Raw genomic sequence first — 18,329 nt, 5'->3', positions numbered from 1 at the left:
GTTTTATAACTCTTTTTCCAATTAAATTCAATAAAATGTAAATAAAACCAAACAAATAAAATTAGTTACCTATTAATTACCTACACAATTCAAACAAACAATTATACAATTAAACAACAATAAATCAACTGAATTACCAGACATACTAAATAACATTCAATAACTGTCCAGATTCACAAATACCTCGACCTTTTCATTGTCGAATGAATTCAAAGTAGAGATGAATTGAAGATTATTCGGAAATCCACGAACAGATGATGTTCACAGTTCAGATAAGACTCTTGGGTTTTTGGCTCGCCATTAAGTTTTCCATAAATTTCGTGCACATCCATGATGAAATGTTTACTATCCTCGTTGAAAACGTGGTCCAACTCGAACAAAACACATATATACAAAAACTGGCCTGCACAAAGCAGGAAAACATTCTCAGAAACATTTCCTAACATTTCAGACAATTATTTTAACTTTCTTAATGTACAATACATGCATTAGATTTGGCTCTAAATGCTATGCCTCGTGGTAACATTTACACAACACAGTTTCTCAACTAAGTTTACTCAAACAAGTTTACGTTTCTAATTCTAATTTGTATTTAGAATAAAAGATTAAACTTACCGATTTCCTCGATAATTAACTAAACTTGTTCTTTTTCTTCCAGGTTTTATCCGAATGAACAGTGAAATAAATGACTTCATCACTCATCAAGATTCACTATCAGGCAAGTATTTTTCTCTTTCTAGAGCTTTAGCTTAAGATTAAACTAATCTTTTCTATTTTTCAGACTTTTGCTGCTATAAATTCCTAACAGCGCAGTTGATCGGCATCTCATTGCTCTTCGCTTCTTCGTCTGTTCTGTGTCTCTCTGCGTTAACTCTAGGGTGGAGTCAGCGGCTACAGCAAGACTGGCTGTTTGGTTAAATCACATTTGTTTATCTGCAATATGTTTTACATATATGTGCAAGTATTAATAATAAATATACAATTTCGCATATTTTTCTGACTCTTTGGTTTTCATTTTGTTTCTAGTTACTTGTCTTTAGTTTCTTCACATATTTTAGTTAAATATGCACTTTAGTTAGTTAAGCTTATAACTTAGAATACAATTTACTCAGATTTTACATCTGGGTTACACCTGTCTACCTCTTTCCTCCAGCATCTTCACAAGGTCCTTTGCTGTTGTTCTGGGACTGATTTGCACTTTTCGCACCAAACTACGTTCATCTCTAGGAGACAGAATGCGTCTCCTTCCTGAGCGGTATGATGGCATGGTGTTTATACTTGCATACTATTGTTTGTGCAGATGAATATGGTACCTTCAGGCATTTGGAAATTGCTCCCAAAGATGAATCAGAAGAAAATTCTGAAGTCTTGGCTGATTTCTTTTGATTTTCCCATGATGTCAAGCAAAGAGGCACTGAGCTTGAAGGTAGGCCATAAAATACATCCACAGGTACACCTCCAATTGACTCCAATTAGCCAGTTAGCCTATCAGAAACGAATTGGCTAATTGCCTAAAAGCTTGACTTTGGACTTGGAATTTTCCAAGCTGCTTAAAATGCACAGTTAACTTAGTGTATGTAAACTTCTGACCCACTGAAATTGTGATATTGTCAGGGTTGGGGAGTAACGAAATACATGTAACGGGATTACGTATTTAAAATACAAAATATAAGTAACTGTATTCCACTACAGTTACAATTTAAATGATTGGTAATTAGAATACAGTTACATTCAAAAAGTATTTTAATTACTGAAGAGATTACTTTGCATTTTATTGTCATTTGTTTCATTTAATATTTAGTCTTTTCAGATGGAAAACATTTATACATATATATGATGTGATCCAAAGTGCATTTGAACAGCGGTGAAACACTTTCTTATGATGTGTTACATTCATACGAGCAGACAGAGAAGTAAGTCTGAAGTAAGTTTGGAGCAGAAGAAACAGAAATAAACCTTGTGTAAATTGTCAGCTTTACGCTAAGCTAAAATGCTATTTCTAGCCATTTTACATGCACATGTTACCAGGCACGATCATATTTTATTATCAAGAAAATTCATGTTGGATAATAATTTCATTTTTTCCTAGTAAGACCTTTGATATTAGGGCAAAAATCGTTTTCTTGATAATAATGTTTGTATTGTTTTCCTGTAAAAATATCTAAAAATCCTTAAAACAAGATCAATTATTTATTGTAACATCCGAGGTTGTTACCCCTCATATCAACCACCAGAGGGAGCCCTCTCTCGAATACTGATCGTCACTCATTTCGTCCCTGCTCACTTCCTGTTTTCATTGTATAAATAGCCATGCACTTCCACTTATACTTTGCGAAATATAGCCAGTTAACCTGCCTTACCAAGTGGTTTCCCATTCCCATTGCTGCTTGTTCTCATGTTATGACCATTGCCTAAGGATACCCCTTTGTTTGGTTTGCCTTGTTGGACTGTCTTTGTGGTATATTGGATTTTACCGCATGTTTAACGAATACGCCTATTTGCCTGCCGATTTGGATTGTTTGCTTGTGTTCTTAATAAACTTCCTGCACATGAATCCTAACACTGTCTCCATGGCCAGTTCATTACATTTATCTTGTTTTAGAAACAACACTGCATAAGATATTTCGGTTTTTCAGAGAATGTATTTTTAACATGTGTATTTTGTCTTACTGTACTGGCAGAGTTTTTATAGTCAAAACAAGTGAAAAAATCTACCAGTGCTGAAGAAGTAATCCAAAGTATTTAGAATACGTTACTGACCTTGAGTCGAAATATAACGAAATATGTTACAAATTACATTTTACAGCATGTATTCTGTAATCTGTAGTGGAACACATTACAAAAGTAACCCTCTCAACCCTGGATATTGTCAATTAAAAGTGAAACAATCTGTCTGTAAACAATTGTAGGAAACATTACTCATGCACAAAGAAGATGTCCTAAATGACTTGCCTAAACTATAGTTTGCTAATATGAAATCTGCTGAGTGGTTAAATGAGTTTTAATGACTTCAACCTAAGTGTATGCAAACTTCTGACTTCAACTGTATCTCTGTTTTCAGAAGAAAAATTAAAATTGCTTTTACTTCGCTTTGTTTTACTTTATTTCATACTTACTCTTCATAATAAAAGTGGATCACAATATAACATTTAAAGTTAATTTAAAAAACAGAATAATTTCAGCTGACCCTTATGCCAATTCATATGGAGGCAAAAAACTGACTTCTGCTTGGTGGCAGACAGTGAATGTCAAGCAACAAAAGTACTTATATATGCCAAAGACTACCAGCATTTAATTCTAGATGATGAGCACAATACTGCGTAATGGATGCAACTTCTCCTCAGGGACAATATAACATTATTCAACAAATAATTATGTAAAATTTCTAAGCATTACTGAGAACAAAACTGAAGCATTCAATAATATCCAGGGATGAGTCTGTTATAGAGTTTCCCAAATTCCAAAAGACTGCTCATCACATTCGTTTTTTAACAAACAACCTAAACATGCTACAAATCTACATGCAGGCATATTGCTCAGAACATTGAGACAAAGGCAATTGCATCCTAAAATCCCATGTTTACCAAACATTTACACATTAACATAGTATTTTACATTCATAGTATGAAAGATACAATAATTGCAAATATATAAAAGTGTTAGACTACATGTTTTTGTAGGCAAACTTTTATTTTACTAATCGAATGACCTTGTTATTCATTCAGCTTGGAAACAGGCAGGTTTGCTTTCTGCAGAAGCTTTACTAACAGATTTGCATGCTTACATTTTTGTGTCTGTATGAATACGGAAGTAGGGTTCTTGTGTTGAACCTTTTTTTATTAAACATTTCATTTGCATAAGACAACATAGGGGTAGTGAATTGATCCATACAATAAATATCAGGCATATTAAACTGACGGCGCACGGCCAAATCCGGGCCGTTTGAAATTTTCAGTGGCCCGCTTGAGGTTGTCAGCTGTATTAGGGACTGTTCACAATGAACACGTTTTGTGTCTGTTCACAGTGTTTTTCAGTTGTTCTCCTATGCCAGCTTGCGCTAGAAGGACATCACGCCTTGTCTTGTGCAGGAGCGCCACGTTTTTAGATGCTTTTAGAGGTTGTGCTACAAATAATAATTATCTGTCATTTTGACAGAAGGGGAAGATTAAAGATCTAAAATCATGGAAGACTTACAAGCGTGAGTTCGGAGCAATAGAAAAGTTCTATTCATTAATTTGGTCAAGAATTTTTTTTTTTTTTTTTTTGTCTTGAGTTACCTGTATTCCCCCCCCCCACCCAGATTTTCCAGGTAGGTGGAAATATTTCTCATGATAAAAAAAAATAAAGCTATAAAACACAGATTGTTTATTTATATAGTGAACAAATATTATATGCCTACTATAACATAATATCTGTAGATAGAATCTTTTCAATAACAAAATATCCTGGCTTGGCCCACGTACCCCGAAGAATTTTCCTATCTGGCCCACTTGTCGATGAAGTTGAATAGCCCTGCTATATATGTTAGATCAAGAATAATATATATATATATATATATATATATATATATATATATATATATATAACTCAGCAAAAAAAGAAATGTCTTCTCACTTTCAACTGCCTTTATTTTCAGCAAACTTAACATGTGTAAATATTTGTATGAACATAAAGATTCAGCAACTAAGACATAAACTGAACAAGTTTGACAGACATGTGACTAACAGAATTGGAATAATGTGTCCCTGAACAAAGGGGGGGTCAAAATAGTAACAGTCAGTATCTGGTGTGGCCACCAGCTGCATTAAGTACTTCAGTGCATCTCCTCCTCATGGACTGCACCAGATTTGCCAGTTCTTGCTGTGAGATGTTACCCCACTCTTCCACCAAGGCACTTGCAAGTTCCCGGACATTTCTGGGGGGAATGGCCCTAGCCCTCACCCTCCGATCCAACAGGTCCCAGATGTGCTCAATGGGATTGAGATCCGGGCTCTTCACTGGCCATCCACTGACATTCCTGTTTTGCAGGAAATCACGCACAGAATGAGCAGTGTAGTTGGTGGCATTGTCATGCTGGAGGGTTATGTCAGGATGAGCCTGCAGGAAGGGTACCACATGAGGGAGGAGGATGTCTTCCCTGTAACGCACAGCATTGAGATTGCCTGCAGTGACAACAAGCTCAGTTCGATGATGCTGTGACACACCACCCCAGACCATAACGGACCCTCCACCTCCAAATCGATCCCGCTCCAGAGTACAGGCCTCGGAGAAACGCTCACTCCTTCGACAATAAACGCAAGTCCGACCATCACCCCTAGTGAGACAAAACTGCTGTGGCCTGCCTTACAACAGGCCTACAAGCCTTCAGTCCAACCTCTCTCAGCCTATTGCGGACAGTCTGAGCACTGATGGAGGGATTGTGCGTTCCTGGTGTAACTCGGGCAGTTGTTGTTGCCATCCTGTACCTGTCCCGCAGGTGTGATATTCGGATGTACCGATCCTGTGCAGGTGTTGTTACACGTGGTCTGCCACTGCGAGGACGATCAGCTGTCCTTCCTGTCTCCCTGTAGTGCTGTCTTAGGCGTCTCACAGTATGGACATTGCAATTTATTGCCCTGGCCACATCTGCAATCCTCATGCCTCCATGCAGCATGCCTAAGGCACATTCACGCAGATGAGCAGGGACCCTGGGCATCTTTCTTTTGGAGTCAGTAGAAAGTTCTCTTTAGTGTCCTAAGTTTTTATAACTGTGACCTTAATTGCCAACCGTCTGTAAGCTGTTAGTGTCTTAATGACCGTTCCACAGGTGCATGTTCTTTAATTGTTTATGGTTCATTGAACACGCATGGAAAACATTGTTTAAACCCTTTACAATAAAGATCAGTGAAGTTATTTGGATTTTTACAAAATTATCTTTAAATACGGTGTCCTGAAAAAAGTTTATATATATATATATATATATATATATATATATATATATATATATATATATATATATATATATTCAGTCTGGGCAATGTTACATATAAAAATGTGATTATTATCTTTATTTGGGGACTCCAGCCCCAAGTCTATTTTTTATTTCTTATGGGGGGTCCCTATCATACCAATTCTGAAGATATGGATTTAACCACTGGAGACTTATAGATTACTTTTATGCTGACTTTATGTGCTTTTGGAGCTTCAAAATGTTTGTACCCATTTACTTGCATTGAATGGACCTACAGAGGTTTTTTTGTGTTCAGCAGAAGAAAGAAAGTCATACACATCTAAGATGGAATGAGGGTGAGTAAATGATGAGAGAATTTTCATTTTTGGATGAACTATCCCTTTAACTGCTGTGAGAACTCAATGCACAACAATGTCTATTATTCAAACCTTATAGATCTGAAAGTTATTTATTTAAAGAAAATAGAAACGTTGCACTTATTTCACTGAAAAATTTAAACACAATGTAATAAGTATATAAAATGAAAGAAGATTAAATCTTGATTCATCTTTAACATTGCTTATTATTAACATCGATGTATAAATTGAACACATTATAAGCTTACAACAAAGAAATATAATATATGCTGTTTTTGAAAAAAAAAAGAATCTATATACATTGTACATTATATACATTTAATTTCTTTACAATAATCAGTATTTCTATATTTAAAAGAGCTGCATATACAGTACACATCAGCACTGTAACTCTTTCATAGGACATCTATTTCTCAGGCAAACTCAAAGGAAGGTTTCAAATAGATCTACTCAATTTGTTTAACTAGTCATGTAGTTTGCAAGACACTGAGCTCCCTCTGCTGGGATCTGCTTATGTGGATCCATCAAACCACAGGCTATCCCTGGCAAAATGTTGCTCTGGCAACCAGATTCTGTTAACATAGAGAACTGCCAATTTACTGTCAGATTTGATTGTACAGACCTTAGTTTCATTTACTTGAGCCATACTACATACTGTATTTCCTGATAAAAAAAAAAAAAAAAAAAAGCTGCATTCTAATTATTAATAAAGTTGCGTACAGACAGGGAAGCAAAGGAGAACATTAAAAAGATTACCTGTATGCAGTATAATTAGTCATTAGTTATTTGTCATGCAAGGAGTAAGGCTCTGTGACCCCTGACCTGCAAAAACAATGTTTATAACTGTAATATTAAAATCAATAATAAATACATCTATCTGTCTGTCTATCTATCTATTTATCTATCTGTTTATACCATATATGTATATAGCAACACCTCTCAATTTACATACCTGCCATTGTGTTCTCTCTGTGGAATACAAGCCCATCAGAGTGTGTTCTCCATGTCACAGTAAACTTCTTCTTATTTGAACCTTGAACTATTTTGATCATCTGTTAAATTTGTTGAAACCTCAGTCAGCAAATTGCACAAAGAAAGGAGTATGGGGAGATCGGGAGCAAATGTAACACTACATTTCTTCAAAAAAGCTAAAGTAATCACACTTATTCAGCACATGCTCAGTAAAGTTCTCTCTGTCTGAGAATATATATATGTCAAGTATGTCACTATATTGTTTATCAGCTAAACAATATAGTGTAGTAAAAAAGATTTTTACTTTGTAAATAATTAAAACAAAAATAATAATATAGAATAATTAATACAATGCCCCTGGCCTCCACTACCTAAAAGTACAAAAAGGGGTCAGTGAACTTATCTTTTATTTACACATTAATGTCCTTCACCTCACCTGGTTTAAAAGGTTCTTCATGATATCTGGGTCATTGACATTGACTCCAGGATTAGCCTTCACTAAAATCCTTACTGCATTTCTTCTCACAAATTCTGTGAAATGAAATATTGATGGGCTTTACAATAAGAATGGTTTGTCATAATGCCATCTATTCATTTTAATTTGCCAGGAAGGAGACCAGAGTGCAAAAGATACAAATTACATAAAGATATTCTGCATCATTCGGCAAGCTGTGTCTTTGAGAGGCTCACAAATACAAATAAGTAGATCTTACTTGTGCAAAGAACTCCTGCATGAACCCCATTCAAACAACTGCTCACACCCCCAGTGAAAGGGCAGTCTCGCACTGTCCACTCTTTTCCTGTACAGCTGAGATTATCCATCCACACTGGCCCCACAGGACCAATATATCCCTTCACATCTGCAATGTCACCACAGTCCAGCTCTCTACACAAAACTGTAGCATCTATTAGATCCCAACCATTGTAACACACTGCTCCCCAGTGACCATCATAAAGAATCTCAACTCTGCCGTCACATGCGTTGACACCGCCCACCAACTTCACTTCTGCAGGAATCAGAGAAAGAGTGGTTTTACATATAAGGCTCTGTAGGCATTGCATTGAATTATTACACGGCTCTCTGGAATACTTGATTCTGATTGGTCAATCACAGTCGTTCTTGGCAATGCTATATAACTATATCTCATCTGGAAAACTTATAGCTGTACTTGTCTCTCAGCAGCCTCTACAAATAAGCTAATAATAAAAAAAAATTAAACCCAAATCAATATTTTATGTACACATATTTTTATTTTATTTTATTTTAGCTGTGGAAAAGTGGGATAATATACAGTATAGTCAGACCCTTCAAGGTGATACAAGACCCCTCTGTTCTGTGCAGAGGTCCTGAGCACCTTGTCTGGGTTTATTATGTTGGCTTGACAAAGCCAACACACTGTTATTCTACAGACTTGTTTTGAGTTTTTTTTTTTTTTTTTTTTTTTTAATTCCCTAAACCAAGACCAACATTTCTAACTGCAGCTTTCAAGCAACATCCACTAAAATCCATCAGTCTGTCTGTCAATCAATCAATCTATCTTCCATACTTTTCCATACCTCCGTAACTTTCAGACAAGGCCTTGTCAAGCCAATATCAAAGTTTGTTTTGACAAACTTTATCTATCTAGTTTTATTTATTACTATGTCTTAGCTTGTAAGATTTCAACCTACCTCGACAGATGACCCCAGCATCTTGTCTATGGTTGCAGCTGCTGACTCCCAGTCCACTTGATGGACACTGAATCAATTTGGATTCATTCCCAAAACAATTCAAATCTTCCAGCCATATTTGTCCTGAGCCTTGTCCAAAAAAAGCTCCAGTCTTTGCTTCTATAGGGGTCCCACAACCCATGTGTTTACACACCACCGCAGCATCTGTAGCATCCCAGCCAATATCACAGATGGTTCCCCATCGTCCCCAGTAGTGGTATTCCACTCTTCCGGAACACTTATTGTCCCCATTAACCAGTCTACCCTCTAAGAGGGGAGAGACAAAACCCATAAGTACAGTGTAGATGTGCATTTCAATGTATTCTTGACATTTGTTGTCTAAAAATCTGCTAATCAGTCTTTCTTCAGGTTTGTCTGTACAACCGTTTGCTGCTGTGCCATTTTCTGAATGAACCACCACTTTATTGCTCATCTGTGTATTATTGCGGAATTATCAATTTCAGATTTACCTGCCCTTAAATGAATATTCCGGCATCAATACAAGTCAAGCAAAATCAACAACATTTGTTGCATGATGTCGATTACCATAAAAATTATTTGTGACTCGTCTCTCCTTTTCTTAAAAAAAAAAAAAAAAAAGCAAAAATTGAAGTTGCATTGAGGCACTTATAATGGAAGTGAATGGGTCCAATTTTTTGGAGGGTTTAAAGGCAGAAATGTGAAGTTTATAATTTTATAAAAGCCCTTACATTAATTCTTCTGTTAAAACTTGTGAATTCTTTGAGCTGTTAAGTTGTTAAAATTGAAGTTAACCGGGATAACAGGCTTTATGGCATTACGTCATCATGACAACGAGGTTGTAAAATTGGATATAACTTTAAACAGAAAAGGTAAGTACGCATTAATATGCATATTGTGTATGTCTTGTGGCAATTCTTCTGAAACCGTGAGTATTTTAACATTTCCAAATTGGTCCCATTCACTTCCATTGAAAGTGCCTCACTGGAATCCAGATTTTTTTTTTCTTTTAAAAAAAAAAAAAAAAAAAAAAGACAAAGGAGAATAATTGAAACTTCAAAAAGTAGAAATAACTGTTTGTGGAAATTAACATTATACCACAAAAGCGGCTGATTAATCTTAATGCTGAAGTATGCAACATTTTCTGTGTTCAAATACTTTCTTCTGTCCCAGTTTAATATGCAGAGACAAGTAGAAGTAAGGCATTCATAGTTCATTTTTTCAAAAACTGTAAACACTGTCTGTCTGTTGCACTACAAAAATTTCTGTTTGTTTTGAGGGACACGCTTAGACCCCACCTAACAACGTGACTCAACCAATGCCATGAGTTGGGGAGGTACTCTCTGACTGTTTGAACAACAGCAGATGAGGGGCGTATTCGGAAAGCTGTTTTAAAAACATTGTTTATTTTTTCAATTCCATTTGGTGCCGCTAATGTCACAGGAATTACATGCGTTAACTTGTAGTGAACCTGTAATATTCCTTTAAGTGTCACGTTAAAACTGATGTGTCTAATTTTGTCCATATTCTCATGGCTCAGCTTTATATGCAGTCATCTATAAGTCTTTTTGTTGGTTGATTTCACCCAAAAGTGTAACACTGTGGTGCAAAACATTGGTCTGTTTGTTCAGCCTTATCTCATTAATTTATGTAGCTATTTGTACGTTAATATTTGTAACATTAAACGTAAATGTTTTTACGTTTGAATAGACAATAAAACATACAATATGGATGTTTGAAAGCTTCTAAAACGTAAACATTTTTTACGTATTTACAGCTTTAGAAACGTAGGATACTGACAAATCCATTACAACTATTTTTGAATACACAAATTGATTATAAATATTTTTGTACATTTTTACTGTTTTATAGATATTTTAGATCCCTTAACCCTACCTCATCCTCTAAACATAACCACATTTCAACAATATAAAAACATGTAACAAGTAGATTAATGTACATTAGCAATCATTTTTGTTAAAATATATTCATTTATATGTATATATATATATATATATATATATATATATATATATATATTTTACAGCCACTAATCCCACACCTACTCCTGAACCTAACCATAACCATATAAAAGCATATAAAGCATGTAACAGGCAGATAAATTTAATCACAATAATTTATTCAGAAAAATGGCAAAATTCAGTACAAAGTCCAAAGGGCGATGTGCTGCATCCGATGTGCTCCCTGATGGCATACAATAGCTTTGTGTGAAGTGGTGAGTAGAATTTAAATGATTAATCGCTGTAAATCTTCTCCTGATGCACTCCAGAACGGCACTGTCATTTCTCATTCAAACATGTACATCGCAGAATACGGCATGTCACAAACGATCACGAGACCCATGAGAGCCAATGAGCATTTGACATCACTGCCGCTGCTGTAATGCTTGAGGTGGCAGTTTTTGAATTTTGAAAATGAAACCAACGCAGGTTGACGGTTACAGCGGGTGCGACACCGTTGTGGCGCATGGAGACGGAGTCGTTGAATAAAAGGCTTGAATTTGGGTCTGTTCTTCACAGAAAGCAGTCTGAAGATTTGGATTATAGCTAACAAATGTATGGATACATTTTATTGTTGTTTTATGGTGCTTTTTGTGGTTTATTTTGTTTTTTGGCATATTCTGAAAACTCCTTTTGTGTCCCATGGCAAACCAAAATATGTAATCATTTATTAAACATTTAATTTTATTTTAGTTTGCCATGGGACACAAAAGGAGTTTTCAGAATATTATTACACACTTCCGCTTTAAAGGATAAAACAAACACTTTACAAAACAGTCAGACTAGGTCAGTTATGTGGGTGGGTCTTAGCCAAAACAGACTATGAAGTGGTTCAGACTTTACATCCAGCTCTTAATGCTTCTAGGACCAGTTTAAAATCATAAAAATAAACCTAAACAGTCATTTGAGAGGTAGAGGAAAGATGGAACCCACTGGTACCTTTTCTCACAGCTTACCAAAATCCACAAACTGCTCTACATTCAGGGAAAATAATGAGTGAAGCGTATCCATCTTACCTCGACAGATGATTCCAGCATCATTTACATGGGTACAGTTATGTGTTCCCCAACCATTTAAACTGCAGTCCTTCAGTGATGTTTCATTCCCCATACATTGTACATTATCCATCCATATTGGTCCTGAACCCTGTCCAAAAGAGGTATACTTCTTTACTTCAGCACTGGGCGGACACCCCACGTCTCTACACACCACTTCAGCATCCTTAGAATCCCAGTCATCGGTACACACTGTTCCCCACTGATCATTATGAAGAACCTCCACTCTCCCAGCACAACCACCAACATCTATCCGGACATTGGCTAATTACCGAAGAGAAGACAGAGGGAGGAGAAAGAGACAGTTTACTGACTGCAAACCTGATCAATTTTGATTTCTGCTGCTAAATGTTCATGTCCTTCGCAGAATCCGTAAAATGATCATAAAAATCATTTTAGGCAACACATAATATTAATAACTAATGGTGTGTAAACTTTACAAAAGGCTAATTTGGGTATTATTTTATACTTAAATATATGTTATGCAACTTTTTCGAGGCAGTACTACTGTAAATAAAACATTTGTTTGATTTGTCATTTTTCAAAAATGCTATAAATAAGCATTACAGATTCTTGCATATTCTGCCAGGGGTATGTACGCTTGACCTACCTCGACAGAAGACTCCCATATCTCTATCATGAGTACAGTTTTGAGCCTGCCATACCATTGATGGACATCTCTTTAAACTCGCCTCACTTCCAGTGCATTGTGCGTTATATACCCACACTGGTCCTGAGCCCCGGCCAAAATAAGAGCTATTTCTTATATCTGCAGCACTCCCAAAGCCCAGCTCTCTACACACAACATTAGCATCCAATAGATCCCAGCCATAGTCACACACGGTTCCCCACTCTCCTTCATGGAAAACCTCCACTCTCCCAGCGAAACGGCCAGCCATGTTCGCCAACCTAACGAGTGCTAATGTTAAAGATGGAAAGAAACAAGATGGGATAACAAATACTTGATCTTAATCATTTATTCAAATTCCTATTAGGTTATAGTCTCAAGGCAATATGCAGAATGTACTTAAAGAAATGTTCTGGGTTCAGTACAAGTTAAGCTCAATCGACAGCATTAGTGGAATAATGTTGATTATCACAAAACATTATTTAGACAAAAATCGCAGTGACAGTAAGACATTTACAATGGAAGTGAATGGGGCCCAGTTATAAACATTAAAATACACAACGTTTCAAAAGTATAGACACAAGACGTAAACATTATACATGTTAACATGGTTAATTGATAAAATTGCTATCCTTATCTGTGCAAAGTTTTATCACACTAAAATCATGTTTACACATACAGTACTGCTGACGTCTTGTGGCTATACTTTTGAAACAATGTGTAATTTAAAGTAAATGGATTGGCCCCTTTATACTTCCATACTGTAACCGTGATTTTAGCTCTCTCTCTCTTTCTCTCTCTCTCTCTCTCTCTCTCTTTTTTTTTTAAATAAATGAGGAATGGGTTGAAATTATTGTTATTATTATTATTTTGACCAATTGAAAAGTGTAAGAGCTTAACTTGTACTGAACCTGGCTGGAACATTCCTTCAAGGTTTCAGCTCACGTCGACAGATGACTCCAGCGTCTTCTGTATGTGCACAGTTACTTATTCCCCATCCACTGAATGCACATTTAGCCAGTTTAATATCATTCGATTTACAATCTACATCATCCATCCATATTTGTCCTGAACCATGACCAAAATAAGCAGCACTTTTTGCCTCTATAACATCTCCGCAGCCCAGTTCTCTACACACTACTGCAGCATCCGTAGAATCCCAGTAATCATCACACACTGTTCCCCATATTCCATTATAAAGAACCTCCACTCGTCCAGAACAAGAGTTCTTTCCATTCACCACCCTAACAAGAGCTACATTTGTAAAAATGAAAAGGACATGTTAGTTCAAATGCTCATTTAAAGCAAAATGTAATATGTATCCAAGATTTTTGTAGCTCACGGTTGCAGATGACTCCGGCGTCTTTTGAATGGTCACAAGTGGTTATTCCCCATTTTGTTGATGTACAGTTTATCACTGTACCCTCACTCCCAGTACATTGTGCAGCATCCATCCATACTGGTCCTGAACCTTGTCCAAAATAGGAGCCAGTCTTCACTTCAACAACACTTCCACAGCCCATCTCACTGCACACCACTGCAGCATCTGATAGATCCCAGCCATTATCACACACTGTTCCCCACTCACCGTCATAGAAAACCTCCACTGTTCCAGAACAAGAGTCCATGCCATTTACCAACCTGACAAAGACTAAAAAAAAAAAAAAAAAAGAAAAAAAAAAAGGTAAGGTTTTAGAAGCATTTTTATTTAGCTTTTATCCAATTTCCCTTTGGTTCTGTTCGGTATGCAGGGTTGGGGAGTAACGGAATACATGTAACAGGATTACGTATTTAAAATACAAAATATAAGTAACTGTATTCCACTACAGTTACAATTTAAATCATTGGTAATTAAAATACAGTTACATTCAAAAAGTATTTTGATTACTGCAGAGATTACTTTGCATTTTATTTTCATTTGTTTCATTTAATATTTATTCCTTTCAGATGGAAAACATTTATACATATAAATGATGCGATCCAAAGTGCATTTGAACAGCGGTGAAACACTTTCTTATGATGTGTTACATTAATACGAGCAGACAGAGAAGTAAGTCTGAAGTAAGTTTGGAGCAGAAGAAATAGAAATAAACCTTGTGTAAGTTGTCAGCTTTACACTAAGCTAAAATGCTATTTCTAGCCATTTTACATGCACATGTTACCAGGAACGATCATATTTTATTATCAAGAAAATTCATGTTGGATCATAATTTCTTTTTTCTAGTAAGACCTTTGATATTAGGGCAAAAATTGTATTATCGATTATAATTTTGTTATTGTTTTCCTGTAAAAATATCTAAAAATCCTTAAAACAAGATCAATTTGATCTTTTTTTTAGAAACAACACTGCATAAGATATTTCGGTTTTTCAGAGAATGTATTTTTAACGTGTATTTTGTCTTACTGTACTGGCAGAGTTTTTATAGTCAAAACAAGTGAAAAAATCTACCAGTGCTGAAGAAGTAATCCAAAGTATTTAGAATACGCTACTGACCTTGAGTAATCTAACGATATATGTTACAAATTACATTTTACAGCATGTATTCTGTAATCTGTAGTGGAATACATTTCAAAAGTAACCCTCTCAACCCTGTCAGTATGTATTTAACTCACATCCAGGCTGACAAATGACTCCAGCATCCTCTGCATGAACACAGTTGTGTATTCCCCATCCATTAAATGTGCAGTTCTTTAGAGTTGACTCAGTCCCTAAACAGTTGACATTATCCATCCATATTTGTACTGTTCCTTGTCCAAAATAAGCAGCTGACTTTGCCTCTATAACATCTCCACAGCCCATCTCTCTACACACCACTGCAGCATCTGATAGATCCCAGTAATCATCACACACTGTTCCCCACTGACCATTATAGAGAACCTCCACTCTTCCTGAACATGAGTCGAGACCATTCACCAACCTCACAGAAAGAGCTTCTACTGATGGTCCATTCCCAAAATCTGTTTGTAGAACAGAACATGTCATACGCAGTCATGTATACACACCTTAACAAACCACTTAAGAATCTGATTTGTTTGATGTATTTTGATATATCTGATATACAGATCATCTGTTATTCAATATTTTGAGCATTCAACATCAGAAGTGACCTGGGACTCAACATTTCATAGCAGCTAACACACACATTGAGCATTAAGTTTTATTAAGAGTGACTTTATATTAAAATACAGAAAGTTATGTGAGTATGTCTGTGCATTTGTTTCTTCATACCCAGCAAAAGAAAGGGCCACAAGGCATATAACATTGTGCCTGAAAATAAATTAAAAATATGATTAGTTTGCTTAATACATAAGGATGTAGTAAACATCAGGGTCTTGCAGTGTCTGGTTTTTATGGTTTAAAGCATTTCTGCACATTTTTAGGCAGCATCCCAGTTGACACTAAGCAAAAAATGTTTGCATTACACTAGAGTTTACCACCACCATCATCACCACCACCACCATACAGGTTTTCTGACAGATTATTAATTTTTGGGTGTAGTATCCTTTTAAAAAAAAAAAAAAGAAAGAAAGAAAAAGCATTAAAAGCATTTGAGGCAAACAAAACAAACTACCAGAAATACTTATCATGACACTTTATGTCCGTATAAGATAAAACATATTAATGAACTATAGCCAATGACTCATTATTATATTTCTTTTACCTGTTAAAATGTCACTCCTTTTCTTCAGCATCTTCACCTTCAAGATGATGTGGAATTAATTTCAGTCCTCCAGGTGTTTTATATGGACTTGAAATTCTCAGCTCCTCCTCTCAGAAGGCATTCCCTGTCAAAAGTTAGAACAACATCCAGCTCATGGTTATCATTTATGTGGATCCAACTTAAATACACATGTATGACCCTTTCACAGATGTTCATGTGGCAGACATGTGCTTACAGGGGGATTATTGAAATGTTGATAGGTACTGCTGGATTCAACATCTTGCTTAGATAGACAAATTGCTCAAAATTAAATGGATTAATTGATTGCATTGCAACGACTGAATGTAAAGTCTTTCAGTGTTTAAGAGCAGTAAACTCACTACTGTGTGCATTTTTTCTCATCATATACTCAAACATATGAACCGCAATCTGTCAGTCTAAATGGGTTAATATTTCGTGTCCAGTTTCACCTTAACTTGAGAAAATTTGCAACAAAATTTAAATCACATGGAAAAATGTCATGAACAGTAGAACTCTAGATTTGTTTATATTTACATGAACACCCAGGATAACCCATCATGACAGCAAAGTTCATCTTGCATGGGTTTGAAAATGTTAGGCTCAATGGCCTGATGCTCATTTTTGTGTCCAAATCAATTAAGCTGTTCCAAAATACTTACATATATAATACGTTGAATGACATCAATAAACCCTTTCATTTCAATTTCCAAGTCAATTACTGAATGAAAAGTAATTCTGATATTTTGATGAGAGGCTAAAGTTTGAAAAATAAATGCATTTTTGTATTACAGCAGAGGTTTAGGTTGGTGTTGTCTATGGTGAACAAGAGGAGAGCAGTCAGTATAACTGACAGATATAGCAGTTTTTTTTTTTTTTTTTTTTTTTTTAAAAACTGATTCAATCCTAAATGAAGGTCATAGAAAACCATCTCAACAGGTATTAAGCTAAAAACATTAGCATTTACTATACATCAAAAGGCACTTTTGAGTTTATATTCCCAAAACACTAAATAGTAAAATAATTGTGACACAATACTCATGAATATTAATTAGGTTATGCACAGATAATGGCAAATAATCTTTTAAAGTAAATAAATATTTTAATGAACTAAATGAAAACTCCTGCCGTAGAACTGGCAATATTTCTTCTGCAGTAGACACTTACCTGCTATTTAAAAAGTGGAGGGGACATGCCCCACTTGTCCCACTCATAAATGACGCCTGTGGAAAATACCACGCCACTTTCCTGAACACCTGTTTGTCACCATACACTGCAAAATGTTCCTGATCCATAAGGTCCTCGCGTGCAGTATCTAAAGGTTGATTTTGACATTATTTGATCTAGAATACAATCACTTTTAAAATGTTGCAAATTTATGTACCGAATGAGAATCCTTGAAATGATCACATTTATTTTGAGATAAAAATAGTTGTGTCATTTAAATTTTTGTTCAGTTGTTTTTGTTACGTTTATTCTGTTGGTTCATGTTTTTCATTGTTTGCTGAATGTAACTTTGGTTGTGAATTTCAAGTCTATGTCAAACCAAGTCTATGTCAAGCCAAGTTCATGTCAAGCCAAGTTCATGTTTATGTTTATGTTTAGGTTTTTGGATACACGTTGGAATAAATTTGCACTTGGGTTCTTTACACCATCGTCATCGTCTTGTCATTGCCAGCGCCAGTCACATCATTACAGACGTTACAGAACGTTACAGAATACCTGAATGACCAAAATGAACCCAGCAATCCAACTCCTACGCCTACGTCAGGGGAATCGTCCCCTGGATGATTATGTGGAGGACTTCTGCGCTCTGGCCTGCCGGGTGGACTTTAATGAGGTTGCCCTCAAAGACATTTTCTTTTTGGACTGAATGAGCCAATCTCTTCTCTGATGCCAGGTGGTCACAGTACCCACAGTCTGGCTCAGTATATCGACTTTGCCCTGCAGATTATTGGTTCTACGTTCACTGTGGGGG

General features: G+C 35.9%; 1 protein-coding gene across 1 annotated transcript in view; it reads right to left on the bottom strand.

Moving 5' to 3' along the window:
- Nucleotides 1-5,979: 5,979 nt before the first annotated feature.
- Nucleotides 5,980-18,329, bottom strand: part of LOC127434870 (deleted in malignant brain tumors 1 protein-like) — a 29,184-nt gene continuing 16,834 nt past the window's right edge. Inside the window, exons 7-12 of the mRNA XM_051687902.1 lie at nt 8,950-9,255; nt 7,992-8,285; nt 7,715-7,809; nt 7,259-7,358; nt 7,063-7,128; nt 5,980-6,878 (exon numbers count right to left, since the gene is read on the bottom strand). Coding sequence (XP_051543862.1) covers nt 7,085-7,128; nt 7,259-7,358; nt 7,715-7,809; nt 7,992-8,285; nt 8,950-9,255 — 839 coding nt within the window. The 3' untranslated portion in view covers nt 5,980-6,878; nt 7,063-7,084. The remainder of the gene's footprint in view (nt 6,879-7,062; nt 7,129-7,258; nt 7,359-7,714; nt 7,810-7,991; nt 8,286-8,949; nt 9,256-18,329) is intronic.

Source organism: Myxocyprinus asiaticus, chromosome 45 (genome assembly GCF_019703515.2).
Source record: "Myxocyprinus asiaticus isolate MX2 ecotype Aquarium Trade chromosome 45, UBuf_Myxa_2, whole genome shotgun sequence".
Lineage (NCBI taxonomy): Eukaryota > Metazoa > Chordata > Actinopteri > Cypriniformes > Catostomidae > Myxocyprinus > Myxocyprinus asiaticus.
The sequence above is the reverse complement of the archived record's forward strand: the minus strand, read 5'-3'. Positions and strand labels throughout refer to the sequence as shown.